Source organism: Homalodisca vitripennis, chromosome 1, assembly GCF_021130785.1.
Source record: "Homalodisca vitripennis isolate AUS2020 chromosome 1, UT_GWSS_2.1, whole genome shotgun sequence".
Taxonomy (NCBI): domain Eukaryota; kingdom Metazoa; phylum Arthropoda; class Insecta; order Hemiptera; family Cicadellidae; genus Homalodisca; species Homalodisca vitripennis.
In genome coordinates, this window is record NC_060207.1 from 155,562,271 (window position 1) to 155,579,697 (window position 17,427).

At 32.7% G+C, this 17,427-nt stretch overlaps 1 protein-coding gene across 1 annotated transcript in view; it reads left to right on the top strand.

Moving 5' to 3' along the window:
• Positions 1-17,427, top strand: part of LOC124374384 (LIM domain-binding protein 2-like) — a 162,015-nt gene that overhangs the window by 5,260 nt on the left and 139,328 nt on the right. The window contains 1 exon segment of the mRNA XM_046832609.1: positions 4,195-4,804. Within this exon segment, the coding sequence (XP_046688565.1) occupies positions 4,195-4,804 (610 nt within the window).

A 17,427-nucleotide genomic window follows, 5' to 3' on the forward strand; every position in this document is an offset into this window, starting at 1 on the left:
TCAGAAAGTATTAGGTATTTTAATCCTTTTGTCCTCATTTGTATGAGTCTTCTGGAACATGAGTCTATTGCCATGACCTCCGCCTGAAAAACCGTGGCATGTCTTCCTAGGGGCACAGCCATGTCGACTCCAGGTCCGTGTATTCCGTATCCTACCCTAGAGTATTGGAGATTCACTTCAATATTTGGTTCCAATAAAATAAGCAGCCGCCATGAAATCGAATGAACAAATTATTGGTTAGAAATACGTAAACTAGCCTAGCCTATGGTAGGCCTATTCAAAAAACCTTTTTTACAAATAATATAATAATTTATAATCATTTTTGTTTGCAATTAATCATTGTAATTTTTTTTATATTAACAATATTTTTTTAAATAATTCAACCACAATAAAATCATTTCTATGGTATGTGAGTGACAGCTACAAGTACAATTGCGATGAACTTGGGTTATTTGTACTACAAGCTATTAGACAGGGCCGTAGCATTTTAATCAGCTACCTTGACAATCAAATCAACTATCGATTAGAAATATCTAAAACTATTGATTATAAAAACATTTGGCCTATAAATAGTCATAATTAATGATTGGCAGGCTGTTTTTATTTTACAGAATAACAATATTGCTTAAAGTTGAGTTAATTCAAACAAGTAAAATCATATTCGTAGTGAGTAATGACGTTGACAAGAACGATAGCGATGAAAATGCTTTTTGTCAAGATGTGTTTTTAAACACTGAACAAGGTTTAAAATGTCTACAAGCTAATGATTTGCTCCTTTTAATCCAGTGGATTTCTTCATTAGAATTGTTGTCATGCAGTAGCACTACTAGGTTATATTTGAATCAATATTCACTGTGTATTATGGAGTGTCTGTAAGCCATGTTATTGAAATGGTAGTTTCAATGATATTAGGTGCTGTAAAAACATCGATTCTCCAGTTCACAGTACTTCACTCAATTAATTAAATATTTTAAATGAATATTTATAATATAGTAATACCATATCACAAGCTAGGAGTACGCCATACCATATATAGCGTAACAGGATTCATTGAGGTTACATGCGAAGTTTCAAACTGATAGCTCATTTCATTCCCGAGATGTCCTGCGGATATATAGACACACAGCTAATTATGCATAAAAAAAGTTTTACACACCCCAGCAGACAAAATAATTTAATTATATAAATATTTTTTTAAGCCACCTATAGTACCCAGTAACTAATTATATTCTGGTTAATCCTTCTGGTATTTTCTATCACTGGTAAATAAATTCAAATTCTCCAATATTTATTTCTTTATTGCTGGTATTTAGTTACGTACAAGTAAAATACACTGTAAAGAAATGTTACAATATTCCAGTATACAATAACAAGTCTTTCTAAAATTTTATCTTTATTAAAAAAACATTTTAAGAATTAAGAAAGAAAGATAGCAGGAGTACAAAAATTGCATAAATACGCAAAAATACCCGGATTTAGGTTTTAAATTTGTTTTGAAGGATACATTTTATTGCTCATGTCAATGCAAGGCATGAAATGATAATGTTTTAATCCTTGTTCGCTAAATACTTCATTAAAACATCAAAAAGTATTGATTAAAGCTCAAAAACTAAAAATACCTTAATTTTGGTATTTAAATGATTATTGGGTAAACACCCAAAAATTTGTTGTCTGCATTGCTTAAAACCCTCTTGCATTTTAGAGCCTGGCCTGATAAGTATTAAGTAATGTTTGAAAAGTGCAGTTTTTTATTTTACAACATTGATGTTTTTCTCTTAAAGTTAATAACGATTTTTGTTTATAGAACAATACATTTTCAAGGTACTGTGAAGTATAAGGAATGCTTTGCAGGCAGAACATTCCATAGCATTTTGACAATTGTTGATGTGATTTAAATGTTGAAGAAATCTCACAGTTAGGTCTTAATTTACTTTTACTACAATTAATTGATGGTTAAATGGTCCACATTTACCTGATGTGCTTTAATTAGAATTATTAAGATTTTTATACGACCCTGTAACGACGAAATTATTGTTCTAGAACAATATAAACACTTATTCAAATGATTCTCGTGCTTTAACAAACTAATTGCAAAGTCTGCCTTTGGCCATTAGCCAAACTCGCATTCAGTTTGACCTCTTCTGCTGATTGAAATCTGTTTCATTCGAGTGGGAATTTCAATTCAAGCCAGAGTCACATGGTGTCTTATCAGAACTGTATGGAGTATGCGATACTGGTTGTTGTGGTTCTTGGCCAATAACTGTTGCATTGTGTGAAGGGAATGAGCCCATGCGTTTTGTGTTGAGGCAGCCAGTCTTCACTGGCCTACAATTTAGGATGTTTTAACCTCACCGCATCCCTGAGATATCTAAGATATTGAGGTAGTATTCTTTGGTAATACATCTTTTTGAGCATATTCATGGGAAAAAACACAGTTATCATGGTCTTGATTTTGTTCCAAACTTGCCACTTTTTTGGGTGCTAGGTTCCAGGTTAGATGTCGGCATATGGATGGGCTTTTGTTTTAGGATGGTGGCTTTAAACCCATGTCTCATTCCTGGTGATAACATTTTATAGTTTCAAGTCGAGAGTCAATGTTTCGTAGAAGTCTTGTATGTCTTCAAAATGCCACTACTTTCATTTGAGAAATTTTTGGACAAATTTCACAATCACTCATTTCAAATCCAGAACCTTGAGTAGAAATTATATTATGACTGACAACTGACTTATTTAAGGTATGAGTGGAACTATTTTCTGTGCAAGGAGGGTACAGAGATAGTGCATGCTTAATCTGATAACAGTAGCTGGTGTAGATAAGAAGTAATTGGCGAATATCATACTTTCCGGGCAGCCCACATATATTATAGTACTGAACAAAGTATAAAAAGTAATTTACATTACCAATTTATAAGAAGTTTTACAAACACCTTTTTTAACTGTTATTCTAAATGGACGACGATGTTCCTGGTATATCCTACACTTAACACCACTTGTTTAAATTTATTTCTAACAAACCATATTGAACTATTTCTCGATTTTGTAATACTGTGCTCAACAATTACTGCTCACATGGAATTTGAAAGACTTTCTATATATACACTTGAAACATGATATACAGGTTTCATTATCAATTACAGATAAATTTATTAATTTTTCAAAGTTCATAGAAAATTACATTTAAGAACAGAATTAGCAACATATATTCAATGCAATGTCAATTTATTTATACAATATTATAGGCCAGTCATTTTTATTATCATGTCTAAATAAAAACAGCAATAACAAAGTAAAGCTGAAAACGAATGTTGAATAACCAATATGCCACCTTTTAGGTGTTTCACCGATGCTATCTTTCTTTCTCTATTTCTCCCTCCCTTCAGTTCTTAGTCGGTCACATAGTACCATAGTAGATAGATAAATAAATAGGCTAAGACATCTTTCGTAACCATTACATACTACACATAAACTATCTTCTGAACCATTCATTTTGGTGTCTCACCACACTGACCATATATTAAAGTGATAAAATATTTAAATGACTCAATGCGTGTGTCACAAAGTGCATCGTACAAGTGTGTTTGTAGGCCAAGGGAGTATAGTATGGACTTTGATATAATGTAAGTATTTAGGTACACCCGAATGAGGCTAACTGAGTATTTGTAGTTTGTTATTGACTTCGATTTGTAGTAAGACTACTATTTTTTTGTTACTACAAGATTAGATTTAGAATTATCGATTTATTTTAAAATTTATTCTATTTGCATGGTAAACTTAAGTAAGTTAAAATATGTGTACCATATGTATGCAAGTTACCGTATGCCTAATTGGGACAGGTTCTCTATGATAACTGATTTGAACCTCTTGTCACTAGGGGCTATTATTAATTCACCTAATTTATTTTTTTACTAAGCAATAATAATGTTTTAAAAAGTTAAACACTTTTTGTTCTTAATAGGTTCTACATATTGTATTCTAAAATTAAAAAGCATATGGATATGTACTAATAAATATGAGATATCTGTGCCATAAGGTCGGAGAGTAAGAGTGTTTCACTGAAGGCTGTTTCACAACAGTCAGATCTTAATGCTTATTTGTGAACTTCATTATCACAATGGGGACCTGTACTAATAAAAATTTAAAGATATTAAAATATTGTGTCTTTACAAAAAGGTGATGATGTGTGTGTTGTTGCAGGCTGTAGTCGCCGAGTCGCGCCGCCCATCTCGCTGTCAGCCACACTGGAGGACCCCGCTGTCTCGTGGAAGGGGCCACCCCCAGAGCCCCAGTCGTTCACAGCAAACTCTGCACAGAACTTTTCAAGCCCCAACACGGGTTACCAAGGGCCTCCCTTTCAGGGGCCTCCGGCTGGGGCAGGTTCCCCGGCCGGAGCCCCACCTTACTCGGGAGGACCCCCACCGGGCTCATCTACGCCCCAGTATACCGCATCACCCGCTCCCTCTGGATCGTCGACACCGGGTCCTGGCCCACCCCAGCCCGGATTCCCCCCACCTTCTAACTCAGCCGGACCTCCTTACAACGGTCCTGGTCCCTTTGGTTCTCCATCAGGAGGTGGCCCTCAGTTTGTCGGTCGACCGAGTTCTTCCGGGCCTCCGTTCGTGGGTGGTCCCCCTGGAGGAGGTAACCCCCATTTCGCCTCGCCTGGACAGCCTTTCGGTGGACACCAATTTGGAATGCCCCCTGGCTCGCCGTTCAGTCATGGACCTATTCCGGGACCCATACCTGCCCATGGGATCATGCCTGGACAGATACCTGGACCAAACCCTGTTGATAGGATAGACCAGGGGTAAGTTTCATTTTTATTAGCATGTGTAGCAATATTTTAACACATATAAATATAATGTTTAATTAATTAATGGAAAATATTAAAAAATTTAAAGTCTGTTTAGGGCCCAACACTATTTTTAACTTTTGAATGGCAAGGATTGATGCATCTCGGCTTAACATCACTATATTTTCAAATGCAATTTATCATAGGGTCATTCCATGTCGAATCAACCAGTGGTCTGGACCTTGACCTCTTAGATTTTGAAACAGTTGTATCTACTAAGACTAGTTCAAGTGCAAAAATTTTTGCCTTTGAGTTTTTGAGTTACAGGCTTTTAAAATCCCACAAAAATGCAGTTTTTATTCACGTCTCAGTATTTTCTAAACACCGTACTAAAAAAAAAACTAAAGAGCTCAATTTATAGTGTTCTTGTTTTATTTAAAATGCTTTTTAATTTAATATATCACGTGACTAGGTTTTTTTTTAATTTTTTGAATTCTCCAAAAAACAGTTTTTGAAAAACCACAAAGACTCTGATTGGAAAAAATTGCCAAATTTCAGAATGGGAATAGGTTCATATTTAAAAAAATATTTTATTACTGGAGTTTAGTGTGAGCAGCCATTGCTATGTACATTAAATAAGGTACTGTGTTCTGCAATCACTTAGGTGTGAAATTATCCCACTAAAACAATGTCAAAACAACTAGATATGCATATCCATATCAAGGTAATCATATAAATTACAGTTTTCACTTGGTTTAATGTTTTAACTATACTATATATGATCACAATAGATCAAGATGTAAAAATATATTTTGCTAGTTGCTGCAAAGGCTGCCATTATGGAACTTTATTAAAAAAACATTCAGTCATCTAATGTTCATATAGGAAATATTTTGCATAAATTAACTATGTATGATACTAATAGAAATAAATTTCAATCTTTCGCAATAACATATATTTGATAAAATGTGAGTGTTGTTCGGAAAATAAGTACTGTAGCGCTGAAGCATCTGATCGCAGAAAGGATAGGGGTGGCAGCACAATCTGAGTGGTGCTGTGTAGCTAATGTTCAGTGTTCAATTGGCAGTGTCATGTGAAGGCTGCTATATCATTTTAACTTCTCTAATCTAGTGTTTGAAATGGTTCCCGCAATTAACTCTCTAGTCGTTACAGTACATAGCGTCATTAGATTTCTTTTAGTAAAGAAAATGCAACCATTGGAAATTCATTGTGGATTGTATTCTGTGTATAGAGAAGACATTATAAACTATATTTCAGTTACAAATTGTGCCAATTGTGGTGTGAAGAATGAACTAATGATCACGACGAATACTGAACTGGACTGTGGTTACTTATAACCTCATAGAACAACTTAATCATAAGGTTATAGAACTCGAAGGTTTATAATTCCAGATCTTTCACTGCATTTTCCAATGATATCAAGAACTCTCGTGTATGAAATTGTGACTGAATGTATATCATAAAATTTGTGTCACATGGTACCCTAACTCTTGACGGATGAACTCAAAACATGGAGAATGGGTCCAGCTCTTAAGTTTCTTATCTGGTACTATGAAGATGACACGTTTATTAACCACATAGTCACTGGTGATAAAACATGGGTTTCTTATATCAATGTCAAACAAAGAGACTATCAATGAAGTGGCTATATCTGATCACCGAGAAAATCGTTGTGATTGGTTACGTGCATAGGCGAAACAATTTCAAGAAAATTAAGAATTATTCTTTCAAATGTAGCCTATATAAAATAAAAAGCTCTAATATTCATATGTCATTATTTTATTTACAAAAGCAAGTTACTTTTTAAATGATTCCCTAATAACTCTTTCACATCTAGTTTCAGTTCACAGAATTCAGATGTATTCATTTGTGTTTCCCATTTTTATCAGTGAGAGAATGAAAAGAAGGAAGTTCTGATGATATGCATTTGGGTTTTAGATTATTAATATCGATTAATAACTGTCGCTAGTGTTGTTTTCTGCCTAGCCGTCTTTATATTTTTTCCTCGCCGTGTTGTTATAACCCACAACACATAGCTGCGAAATGTGACATTATATAGCAAATTAGTGTATTATTACGTGTAAAGTGATAGTGAGGTATGTAAACACATGCTCTGTTATTAGAAAATACTTTAGTCTATGCATTATTTTATAACAAGTCTACTCTGCTTATAAACTTCATGTGTATAGGATTCTTTCATTACATTTTTAAATTACATTTTGAAATATATATGGTACAGATTTTGATGTTAGTATGCTTAAATAAAGTAATCGAGTGTTGTTTGTCATTTATAAAGATAACAAAACATTGATAACAAATTATCTACAAATTATAACTGCTAAATTATAATATGAGTAAAAAAACTTAGGTTAGTAAAAGTAATTTTTAAATTTGCTTTTAGTTGAACATTTCAGAAATATATGTTTCTGAAAAAAAAAACAAATTTTAACCAATTCTTCTTTTTTGTACAAATTTCCTAAAAAGTGGAACAACAATATACATTTTCTTTTTTAGGGATAAGTTGGAACATGGTATATAGTCTGAAATTTTCATAACAGAGAACACACATTGTTGAGACAACTAGTAAACACACAGCTTACAAGGAATGAGGCACTCTTTCAAATCTAGACATTTTAACTAACTTAGTGCCACATATCATTTAAGATATAATAGCGTCTACCTAGCTAATATTTTTAACGAAATCAGTTTTTTATAACATTGCACTCTGATGGATCTCCCGCATTGATTAGTGAATGTAGTTTTAAAAAATCAGGATGCTAAAATTACAATACTATTGAGACAATCACTACCAGCGAAACATTTGCATGTAAGAAAGCAAGAAGCAGGGAACAGGCAAGTTAATGCTAACGTCGTACTACAAGAGGTTAGGTGGATGTTAAAAGCAAAATGTCATAACATCCATAATTGGTCGTATATTTTTAAGTATTTTTATATTGTAATAAACTAGAAAAATAGCTCCAGTAATTTATCCCCATTCCAGCTAACCAGCTGTCTACATTATAATTTGTGTCAGGTCTTAGTATGTTGCTCATTAATTTCATCTTTACAATTATTTAGCTAAATTTATGTCGATTTTTATCAGAGTCCATTTTCTTACTTTTGTCTCTAAAACACAGTGTAACATGTGTACGTACAGAACATACAATTGAAAATTGTACTTAAAAGTTTTGTCATTTATTTACCAATGGCAAGTATTTATAACTTTTGAGCTACTGGAATTAGTAAATACTTTAAATTTATCTGTATTTTGACAATTTTTTACCAGATTTATCTTTATTTGAATTAAATATTTTGTTGTCTAGAAATTCGATTATAACATGATATAGACTATGGCCAACCTTGTTAATAACACTTCCTTATGGCAGTTAAAAAAAAAATTATAGTGTGGTAAAGCAAATCAGTTAACTTAAATCAGCCTCCATATGAGTGAGGTTGCCATACTATGTAGGCCAACATATAATAAAAGTCTGCCAGTTTGGTCCTTTACATGTAGATCACCATTGTCAGGATATTACACAGTTGTTCCTTGGAGTACTGTAAGTGTTCAAAACTGTATGAATGCATACATGTATTCACTATATGTAACATTATGTGTATAATTAAACATAATGAGTATTGATGAACAGGAAGAGATTTTTAGTACGTGTAAATTACATTCCATGATTAAATATAGTCTATAAATTAAAATAATACAGTAATTACAATCAGTGGTTAATAATTTATGCAAAAGCAACCTTACAGTTTTGAACTGTAGATTTTAAAGACAACATGTACGGTAGTAATTGTAAGACTGAAAACTTAAATATTCAACAGAAGTCGTCACAGTGTAGTAGTGCAGAATACAACTGAGACTGAAGTATTGATAACACAAAATTCTGTAGAATCAGAAGCAAGGGCTCTAAAATTTGAAGTTTATTCAGGAGATCATAGACACCTCAAACTTTGCCATTGAATAGAAATGAACCAGTGACATAAGTACCTTGAGAGTTCAGGGTGTAGAATATTGAACTTAGGGTCAAGGCCCCCAAAGAACATTTAAAGAAAATCAGCTGCTTCAAGCGACTCTTCATTTTATATATGTAAGCCCATGTTTCAAATCTATATGAAACATTAGATATAAAGGTTCAGAAGGTAAAGTGGCTATAAGCTATTATCTTAAAGATCAAGGATTCTCAGATCAGAGATTTGGACGTTTACTTGATGAGGCTTATGTGCCAAGGTTTGCAAACCAATAACCCAAATGGTTGGAGATTCCAGAATTTTTGAAAATATAAATGATACATTGAGTGGATTATATGATTAATGTGTTAAGTATCTGGTGAGCTAATTATAATTCATCCATTCACCCATAAGTCCTGGGTTTTGTTTAGTGGTTCCAGGCATAAGTCCAGTGTTCCAGGTAGTTGTGCAAAAGGCTCAAGTTATAGCGTCTAGTAAACGTAGAAGTTTTATTTACGTTCAGTAACGCGGTAGTTTAGATAATAGGTTTTTATTAGCCTGAAAACATTGTACTTTTGGAGTAACAGGAATGAAAATGGTTATAAGTTTATTATTCAATGCAAGCACTACCACAGTTAATAGCTGACTATTCTAACATCCTTAAAATTAACCACTAGTTAAAATTTAGACATTAGGCTGAATATACATTGATAATTTTGAAAAATTAAAATTTAATAAAAATTTGAATGGTTTTCTATAATTTGAAACTACAATCATAAAACATTAACCCTTCTATCTTTTTTTTTTAAATATGAAATTTTTGCGTGGCTCATCAAAGTTAGTACAAAACTTATATGTAAAACGTGAAGTTTTACAGTTATTACTCTACAAATAATAGATTTAAGTAATGAAAAATTAGTAAACACTCAACACACTCATTAAAAAACAAACACTGTATTTAAAATGAAAAACATGGGCATAAGGGTTGGTGATTATTCATGCATAAATGCATTCTTATGTCTCGGAAATTTAATATTTATGTAAAATAAATTGTTTTACTCTTTTTAGTCCATTTTTAAAACAAGTAAATAGTAGTTACTATATTAAAAATGAAATAGAAAAAAAAAACTGGTAACAAAAATTATATTTACTTCAAAATACAATAATTGAAAAGATTCAATAGTATAACTAATTAAATTTCTTAGTATACAATTTTTAATATTTGTAAACTTTTTACGGCGGTAACTTCATGAGTTCACATTCAATAAACTTGTCGTAACATTTCTTCATGGATATTTTGCACACAAGTAAACACAAGCTGTGAAATCGAGTTCACTTACATCTACAAAATCACTTGCAACTGAATAGAAACTAACCAGTTAAACTTAATAATTTTCAGATGGCAGAAAGTGTTTACCATGTTTTAAGGACACAACCCTAGACATTCCTTATATACATGTATACAAAAGCAAATAATTTTATATTAATACATTGATTTCAGTCCAAATCTCTGATTAAACTGAATACCATCTTTAAACTCTCTACTTCTTCGAGAAGTCAATTTAAAATTGTGCTTAACAGTCAGACAAGGAGGCGAGTTAACTAAACTTCCACTTTAGACCCATCCTGTATGGTATCCATGCTTGGAACATCCATTTTTAATCAGTAACCCTAGTGAACAAGCCACAGTAAAAAATGGTGGGCCTCTTGGCGTATTGCTTGCTAAGAAGACAATATTGGAGGTTAAGTGTAGAATGTACTGGCTTTATATGAAACGAAGCAATCAGAAAAATTAATTTTATTACATATGAGCTTTTACAGAATGTTCTGCTTATAATGCATGAACTATAAAAATGTAACATTTTATTTGTATTCTTATTGAAAAAAAATACATACATTTATATTATTATTACATAGGATTGCATTGTTATCCAGTTCTTAGCTATGTTCAAAATTTCAAATCTGTAGGTCTTCGTGGAGTTGGTTAAAAATTGATTACAACATTTGTATAAAACACAAGTAAACAATAAAATGAACCAAGAAAAACATTTTAAAATAAGCAATTATTTGATTACAGCATTTAAAATTATTCATGTACCAACTTCCCACAGAGAAACTTACTGTTCTTCTTGAAATAATTTTGGTTCAATTATAAGGAAATGGTACCTGGATATCCCCCTTCTAAACTTTTTGAGTATTCCATGACCACAAAGGTATATTCATGCAATTTGTATCTAAATAGTGGGGATTCGTGATAAATATATATTCTGCCTTTAAATTATTCAATTATTTTGTAAGCACATTTAATACAGGAAATCTGTTAGTTTCAAGCCAAATTTTAATTGCTTAACTAGCATATAATGTAAATATTATCAATGTGAATATACATGTTTGGACCAGTTTATAGTTTAAATAGGTATATTTCAATAATATTACACACACACACACGCACGCACACGCACGCACACACACATATATAATAAATAAAATGTATTTCCTAAGTGTTGATTGAAAACGGTTTGGACCTGATACAGACAGTTCTGCAGTGGTGAGTGAATCCGACACATAACAAGTCGGTTTAAAGAACTTTATCAATTGAACAAGTTACAATCCACTTTAGAACTTTGTTTTAAATAGGAAAGGAAACGTTCCTAAACAAAATCTTATATTAATATTTCACATTTTGTTACATCCCTGAATGTTATTCATCTTACACAGCTGAAGTAACGCAGTTTGTTTGAAAATCTAGTAACAGTTGATTGTTTGTTAATATTGCTCTCACTTTGTCATTTAGAGCCTATTGAATATAAAAGCTACTCTTGGACGAAATCCTCGTATCATTCAGATACAAGTAAAGAGTCAAAATTGGCATATCTACACATAGTAAAATAAGGTAGTGTTTAATCAGTAAAGTGGGCCAGTATGTATGAGCAGTCCCCAACACAACAAACTCATCATTTAGAAAAGATCCTAGGAGTGTTCAAGACTGCCTTACTCACCATTTCTATAAGTGTCCTTCACTTTAATTGATCAGACTATTAGGAAGAAGAAGAAGAAGAGTAAGGTAACACTACATGTGGATGAATAAAAAGGATATCTTAAATCAATGGGAAACTAATGAATGTCTTATTGGATGGAAAAGTTATAAATTTAAATAACATCAGAATTTTTTGTGGGATTATAACATATTAAGACTCAAAATAATTAATTTTGTTTCCTTTTGAAGTCATTCAATCATCTTCAATTGCTAGGTGAAGTTTTTAAGACTGCTTACCTATCCGATATTGTTATGTGGAGGATCCAAATACAGACATTAGAGAAAGACAGCCAAGTAAGTCCTACACAAGTCAGTAAAGTCCACTGTGGTAAGAGATTTGCTTCACAACTGTGACCCGTCAGAATACCTGAAATAGTCAAACATGAATCTATTTAGAGAGCAGAAAAGAGATTCAGCCAAAAAAGCTCTCATACTACAAGATTTGTGAACAATGAACACGAATTTTAACAAATTGTAAGTGTGAGTGCAGTGAAGTATTATGACATTTTTTCTGCTACTATTGTAAAGTCAATAGTTTTCCGACCAGACTGGGTGTAATGTTCAAGTACATATCAAATACTTCCATAGGAAACTTGATTCATTCATGATAATACTCTTTGATGCATCTACGGCCAACAGTTGAGAAAAGTAAAGATTTTTGGAAAGCCATAAATAGTTAATCGAATCATATTACAATATTTATTTCTTTTATTTTTGTTGTTGTTTTCTTTTGTTTTGTATCTTTTAATATATTTTCCAAGTAGAAAGGAGCTGCTATGAAAGGTGTACTGTAAGTGAATTGTCTGTCAACAATCCTTAATCTAATGGCTAGATGTGTGATTTTAACAGTTAGAAATTCTATAATATGGCAATAGCTATTAGTTATTCTTTTTGTCCTTGTATAACATTTTCGAGAATTTTGTTTTCTATTACCAAAATCCCTATTTATCACAAAATGCTAAAAGAAGAATAGATTGATGCATACTACACACAATATATCAGCCTTCAATTATATGTGGAAAAAAGAATGGATTAATACTCAGTAGAATGATGTAGAACTCAATTTACCTACAATGATGTCATTACAAGAACAATATTCAAGTTTTTCTTCGACATATAGTCCAGAAGTTTATCTTATCATCACCCAAGTAAATTTGAAAATAGTATTTTTGGTGCCATTCTTCAACCATCCAAGCTACAATATTCAATAATCTTTGAATGAACTATACTATACTGAGTGTGAAGAATTTTCCAATTTCCTTAAAAAAATAGTTTACTTGAATTTGTACACACATATTGATATACCTAGAAGTGTATTTTGTCCATTAGGGTGATGAAAAACAATTTGAACAATAATTAAAGAACATTCTAATAAATAATGCAGCAATAATGCGAAATGTAAAAAATTACCGAACCGTGAACCATAAAATTATGTGATATATTTTTTAATGTTTATTGCGTATTATTATTTTACTCTGGAAGTTTTAATAAAATACGAGGTATTTGCACAATATATAAAATAGAAATAAATATCGAAGCAGAGAGAGAAAGAGGGAGAGAGGTACGGGCCCGGCATATTGGAGCTCCACTCTTGCTCTGGCTTTCTTTTTTACCCCTAATAATTACTGGGTTGCCATGGCGACGGCAGCCACTCGCCCGCGATCGGTACCACGCTCTACTCTCCGCTGCTCCTCTCTCTCGCTCTCTCTCTTGTCCTCTCCTGTCTCGCTCATTATTCATTCTCATTTTGATATTATTATATCATTTTTTAAGTAGATATACTTAGTTCTTTTAAAATTGTTAAAATCCTAACTGGATCCTCGATACTAGTACTAGGCCTATCGGTCTATCGCGGTTGTATTATTTTATGTGAGATTATAATTTTGGTCTTGTTTTGTCTATCTCTAAGGACCACATTTAGTGCAAAGTTGTTACATATCAAACAGAACAAGGATGCGAGCTGTGAAATAAGACTTGGACAGAAGTGATAAAGTGTTCCGGACAGGGCCGGATTTGAACCTGTACTATCTCTAACCCAGATTTTAAGTCCAAAGTCTGAGAACATGTGGTCTCAGGGTCTGAGCGTTGATATATGGCTTAATTGTAAAAATGGATTGAAATACTATCCGTTGCATAATATTTTTAATTCTTCCTTTAATCGTAATTACTTTTTTGAACAATTTCTCTGAATATTAATGATTTAACAACCTGTCTCTTCTCAGGATTAGTTTAGAATTATACCTGCATTATTTTTTTACTGAAACGCTTGATATATTATGTATGTTTAATAACTCTATTTTGCCTTTCAGTAGTCTTCCTCAACTTTTGAACTCTCGCTTAGTAAGTGTTTAAAGATAATTCTATCGTGGTACAACTCTACAGTGAAATATTGGTCAGATTTTATAAGATTGTTTTAAACATCCGAGGACGCAGAGAATGGCTGAAATTTCTGAGTGAATTATTTGAATCGCCCGTCAGTTCTACGCTGTGATTAGTACGGCCACTTAGTAGTAGAGAGGCGTTCTTCAAAAAGAAATGTTCTATGTCTTCACGAGGGCGTTGTTGCGTTTCGTCGCGCCACCGGAGCGGACGGTGTGCGTGAAAAAATGGTGGCCGCAAAAAATAGGTAAAAAACAAAAGGCACAGTTTCCGGTGTTGACGGCACAACCGGTTTGTGTGACGGCGAGAGCGTAGCGCACAACCTCCACCGCTGCCGCGCCATCCGGCCCTCGACTACCGGGAGGACTAATTTTGGTCCTGATGGGCTTCGATTGCAATAATTAATTTTTGTGCCACCTTTTTTTCTGTTTTCGCTGTCCCTTGTACATGTAACTATTCTTTTCTATAACCAATATATATTTGGTTGCTTACAGTTTGTTGGTTGATAGTTTGAGTACGTGATCAACCGAATAATCGTGAACGATAAAGAATTTATGAACTTTTTTTACACCCCTTTACTGAGCGGAATACATTCTTATTGTTTTTATTTATGTTTCAGTTTTAAAATGTCATTATGGTTGTCAAATAATGTTGAATCTATTAAATTAAAAATTGTCTTGAAGGATGTCGGAAGTCACCAAGGACATCCATGATTCAGATGTTTTCTTTAAGGTTGTTTTCCATCTTGAGTATAGGTAAGGAAGATTTAGTTTTCATTTAATTTCTTTTTATCTTTAATTCATTTTTTGAAGCAAGAATTTTCGGGATATAGTAGATTACTCGGGGATTCATCCAATTTACATTGAACAGTAAGTTAGCAACAAATTCAGGTCTTAGAATTAAGATACTGATTTTGTATTTAAATTTTGTGACGTGTGTCTGCTTTTCTTTTGCATTATGCGACGTAGGGATTAATTGGATGCTTTTAGTCCAAAGAAGGCAAGCGTCAAGGACTTTATGCCCGAAAGTTTTGTCGTGGTGTCGCCACTCGATAGTATCTGCACTGTAGAGTCGGGGAGAGGGCCGCAGCCCGAGGAATGCCAGAAGAAGACAACTAGAGCGTGACCGTTGAGCCCTTCACTCGGCAATGGCAACAGGGCCGTGCCTAGAAACACAGGGCCCCTGGTCAGTGAATATCGGGTCCCAAGACTTCTCCGTTATTGCTAGTATCTCTCAGGAACTTTAAGTAACTTAAATGTAGGCTGTCTAATTAATCATAATAGATTCTGCAATTATACTCTAGTTATAGAATTTATTCAATTTTAACTAACTGCGCTGTCAAAATAAGTATTTACGCATTCTCTGAAACTCAGTACTAAAACTTAATTTTAAAAAGCGTTGGTAAAGTGAACTACTTTTATGTAAATTCACCATGTTGTGATGTTTTTGTCTTTAGAGTGACGATCTTGTCTTTTGGTGTCATACCACCAAAGTTTGCTGACAATGTCTATTGTTACTGCTAAAGATGATGTTTGTTTTGACAATCGAAGGCTTGTGAAAAAACACGATTTTTTGGACATTAGCTATCGTTCAGTGAATCAAAATAAATCACTGATTTTTAGGAAAAATCCTATTTCCTTATAATTAGATGAAACCGATTATATTGAGAAAATCAGCATAATCCGCAAATAAATATATTGACAATTGTAAATGATTATGTTCAAAAACAATAAATCTCTATTGAACAAAATATTTGTTCCAATCACGTTTCTTATATTCTTATATTGTTTGGATTTGATTTATAGATGAATGCAAAAGATTAGTTTGAAACGAATTTACCGGGATTGCATATTGAGTAACTAGTAATGTTATATGAAATTATGGTTTCCTCAACCTTTAAGATGGAATACTAAACTATTATTTTTTTGTATGATATATTATACAGTCAGTAATGTGTTACTAAAATTTTCAATGCTGTACATGTGCATAAATGTAGACTACAATACTTGCAGTATGCTGAAATTTTACCTTGTCTTAGTTTCTACTAATTACTGCTGGTTTATAAACAGCGTGTCCTCAAAGTCACGTATCACTTTTAAATTGCTTATAGCTACTCTATTATTAGTAGCAGGTTAACGAGACAGATGTAAATTAAAATAGTTGTTTATAAAGTTCTGTTTTCATTATAAGTTACTCATTGTTATCATCTACTAATGTGTGGCTAACGATTTTACGAAAACTTTTATCAAAGCAACTATGCAAAGACACTTAATTACATTAAAACTTAAAACCAATATATAACACTTTATTGTGAGGCCTTTCGATAGCAAGGCTATCTTCGTCAGACACATCACTCCTATGTAAATAATTCTTATTCTGTATATACTTTTTAAATAAAGTTATTTAAAAGTTTGACCTGACTTTTTGGACAGTATGTATTAACCTATATTTAACACTTCCGTGACTGAATACATAGCTTTTGGAACTCGTATTGATTCCGCGCATTGTAGAGTATCCTTTTTATCGTGACGATTCACGTGTTCAATCCCTCTTGTGGTTCAATTGTACACTAGTTTGTGTATTAAATAAAAATAATAATTTGGATATTATAATGAATTTGTATAATCGGCAATAGTCTAATTTAAGTTTTATCAAGATTGAATCACTAACTATACTTAGTCCGCCGTGGCTCGAACCCGGATCTCTCACTTATATAACCCGGGCGAGCATATACATACAGACAAATAGACAAGATGGTAGATTTCGGTGATGTCTAAAAAAAAATAAGAAAATCTCATTACCTTTTGGGTAAAGAAATTTGCCGATTCTTACAAAAAATGCGATTAAAATCAGGATTGATTATAAGAATATTATGGTTTATATGGTAGTAGCCCCTTCCGATACTAAAATAATTCTTACATCTGCTTTTGTAGAGATTCATTTACTTTATTTTCTCATAAGGCGTTATCATCGGATTTCTTGTTGGGTTACTTTTTCTCTTGAATCCCTTCTCTTTAAGATATCTTCTCTGATGACAAAAACAAGTATAAAACAGATATTTTACCTACTCCACGAGAATGTATAAGCATTTAAAGTAGAGAGTTTAAGCAACCCCAAGTGTAAACAGCTGAAGATAAGAATGTGATAATTTAGTTGTGGATGAGTACACTGTATACGTTACTTGTGACTTACGGAAATGACATTTTTAATTAGTTTAATTCAAGATCAATTACAAATTTGT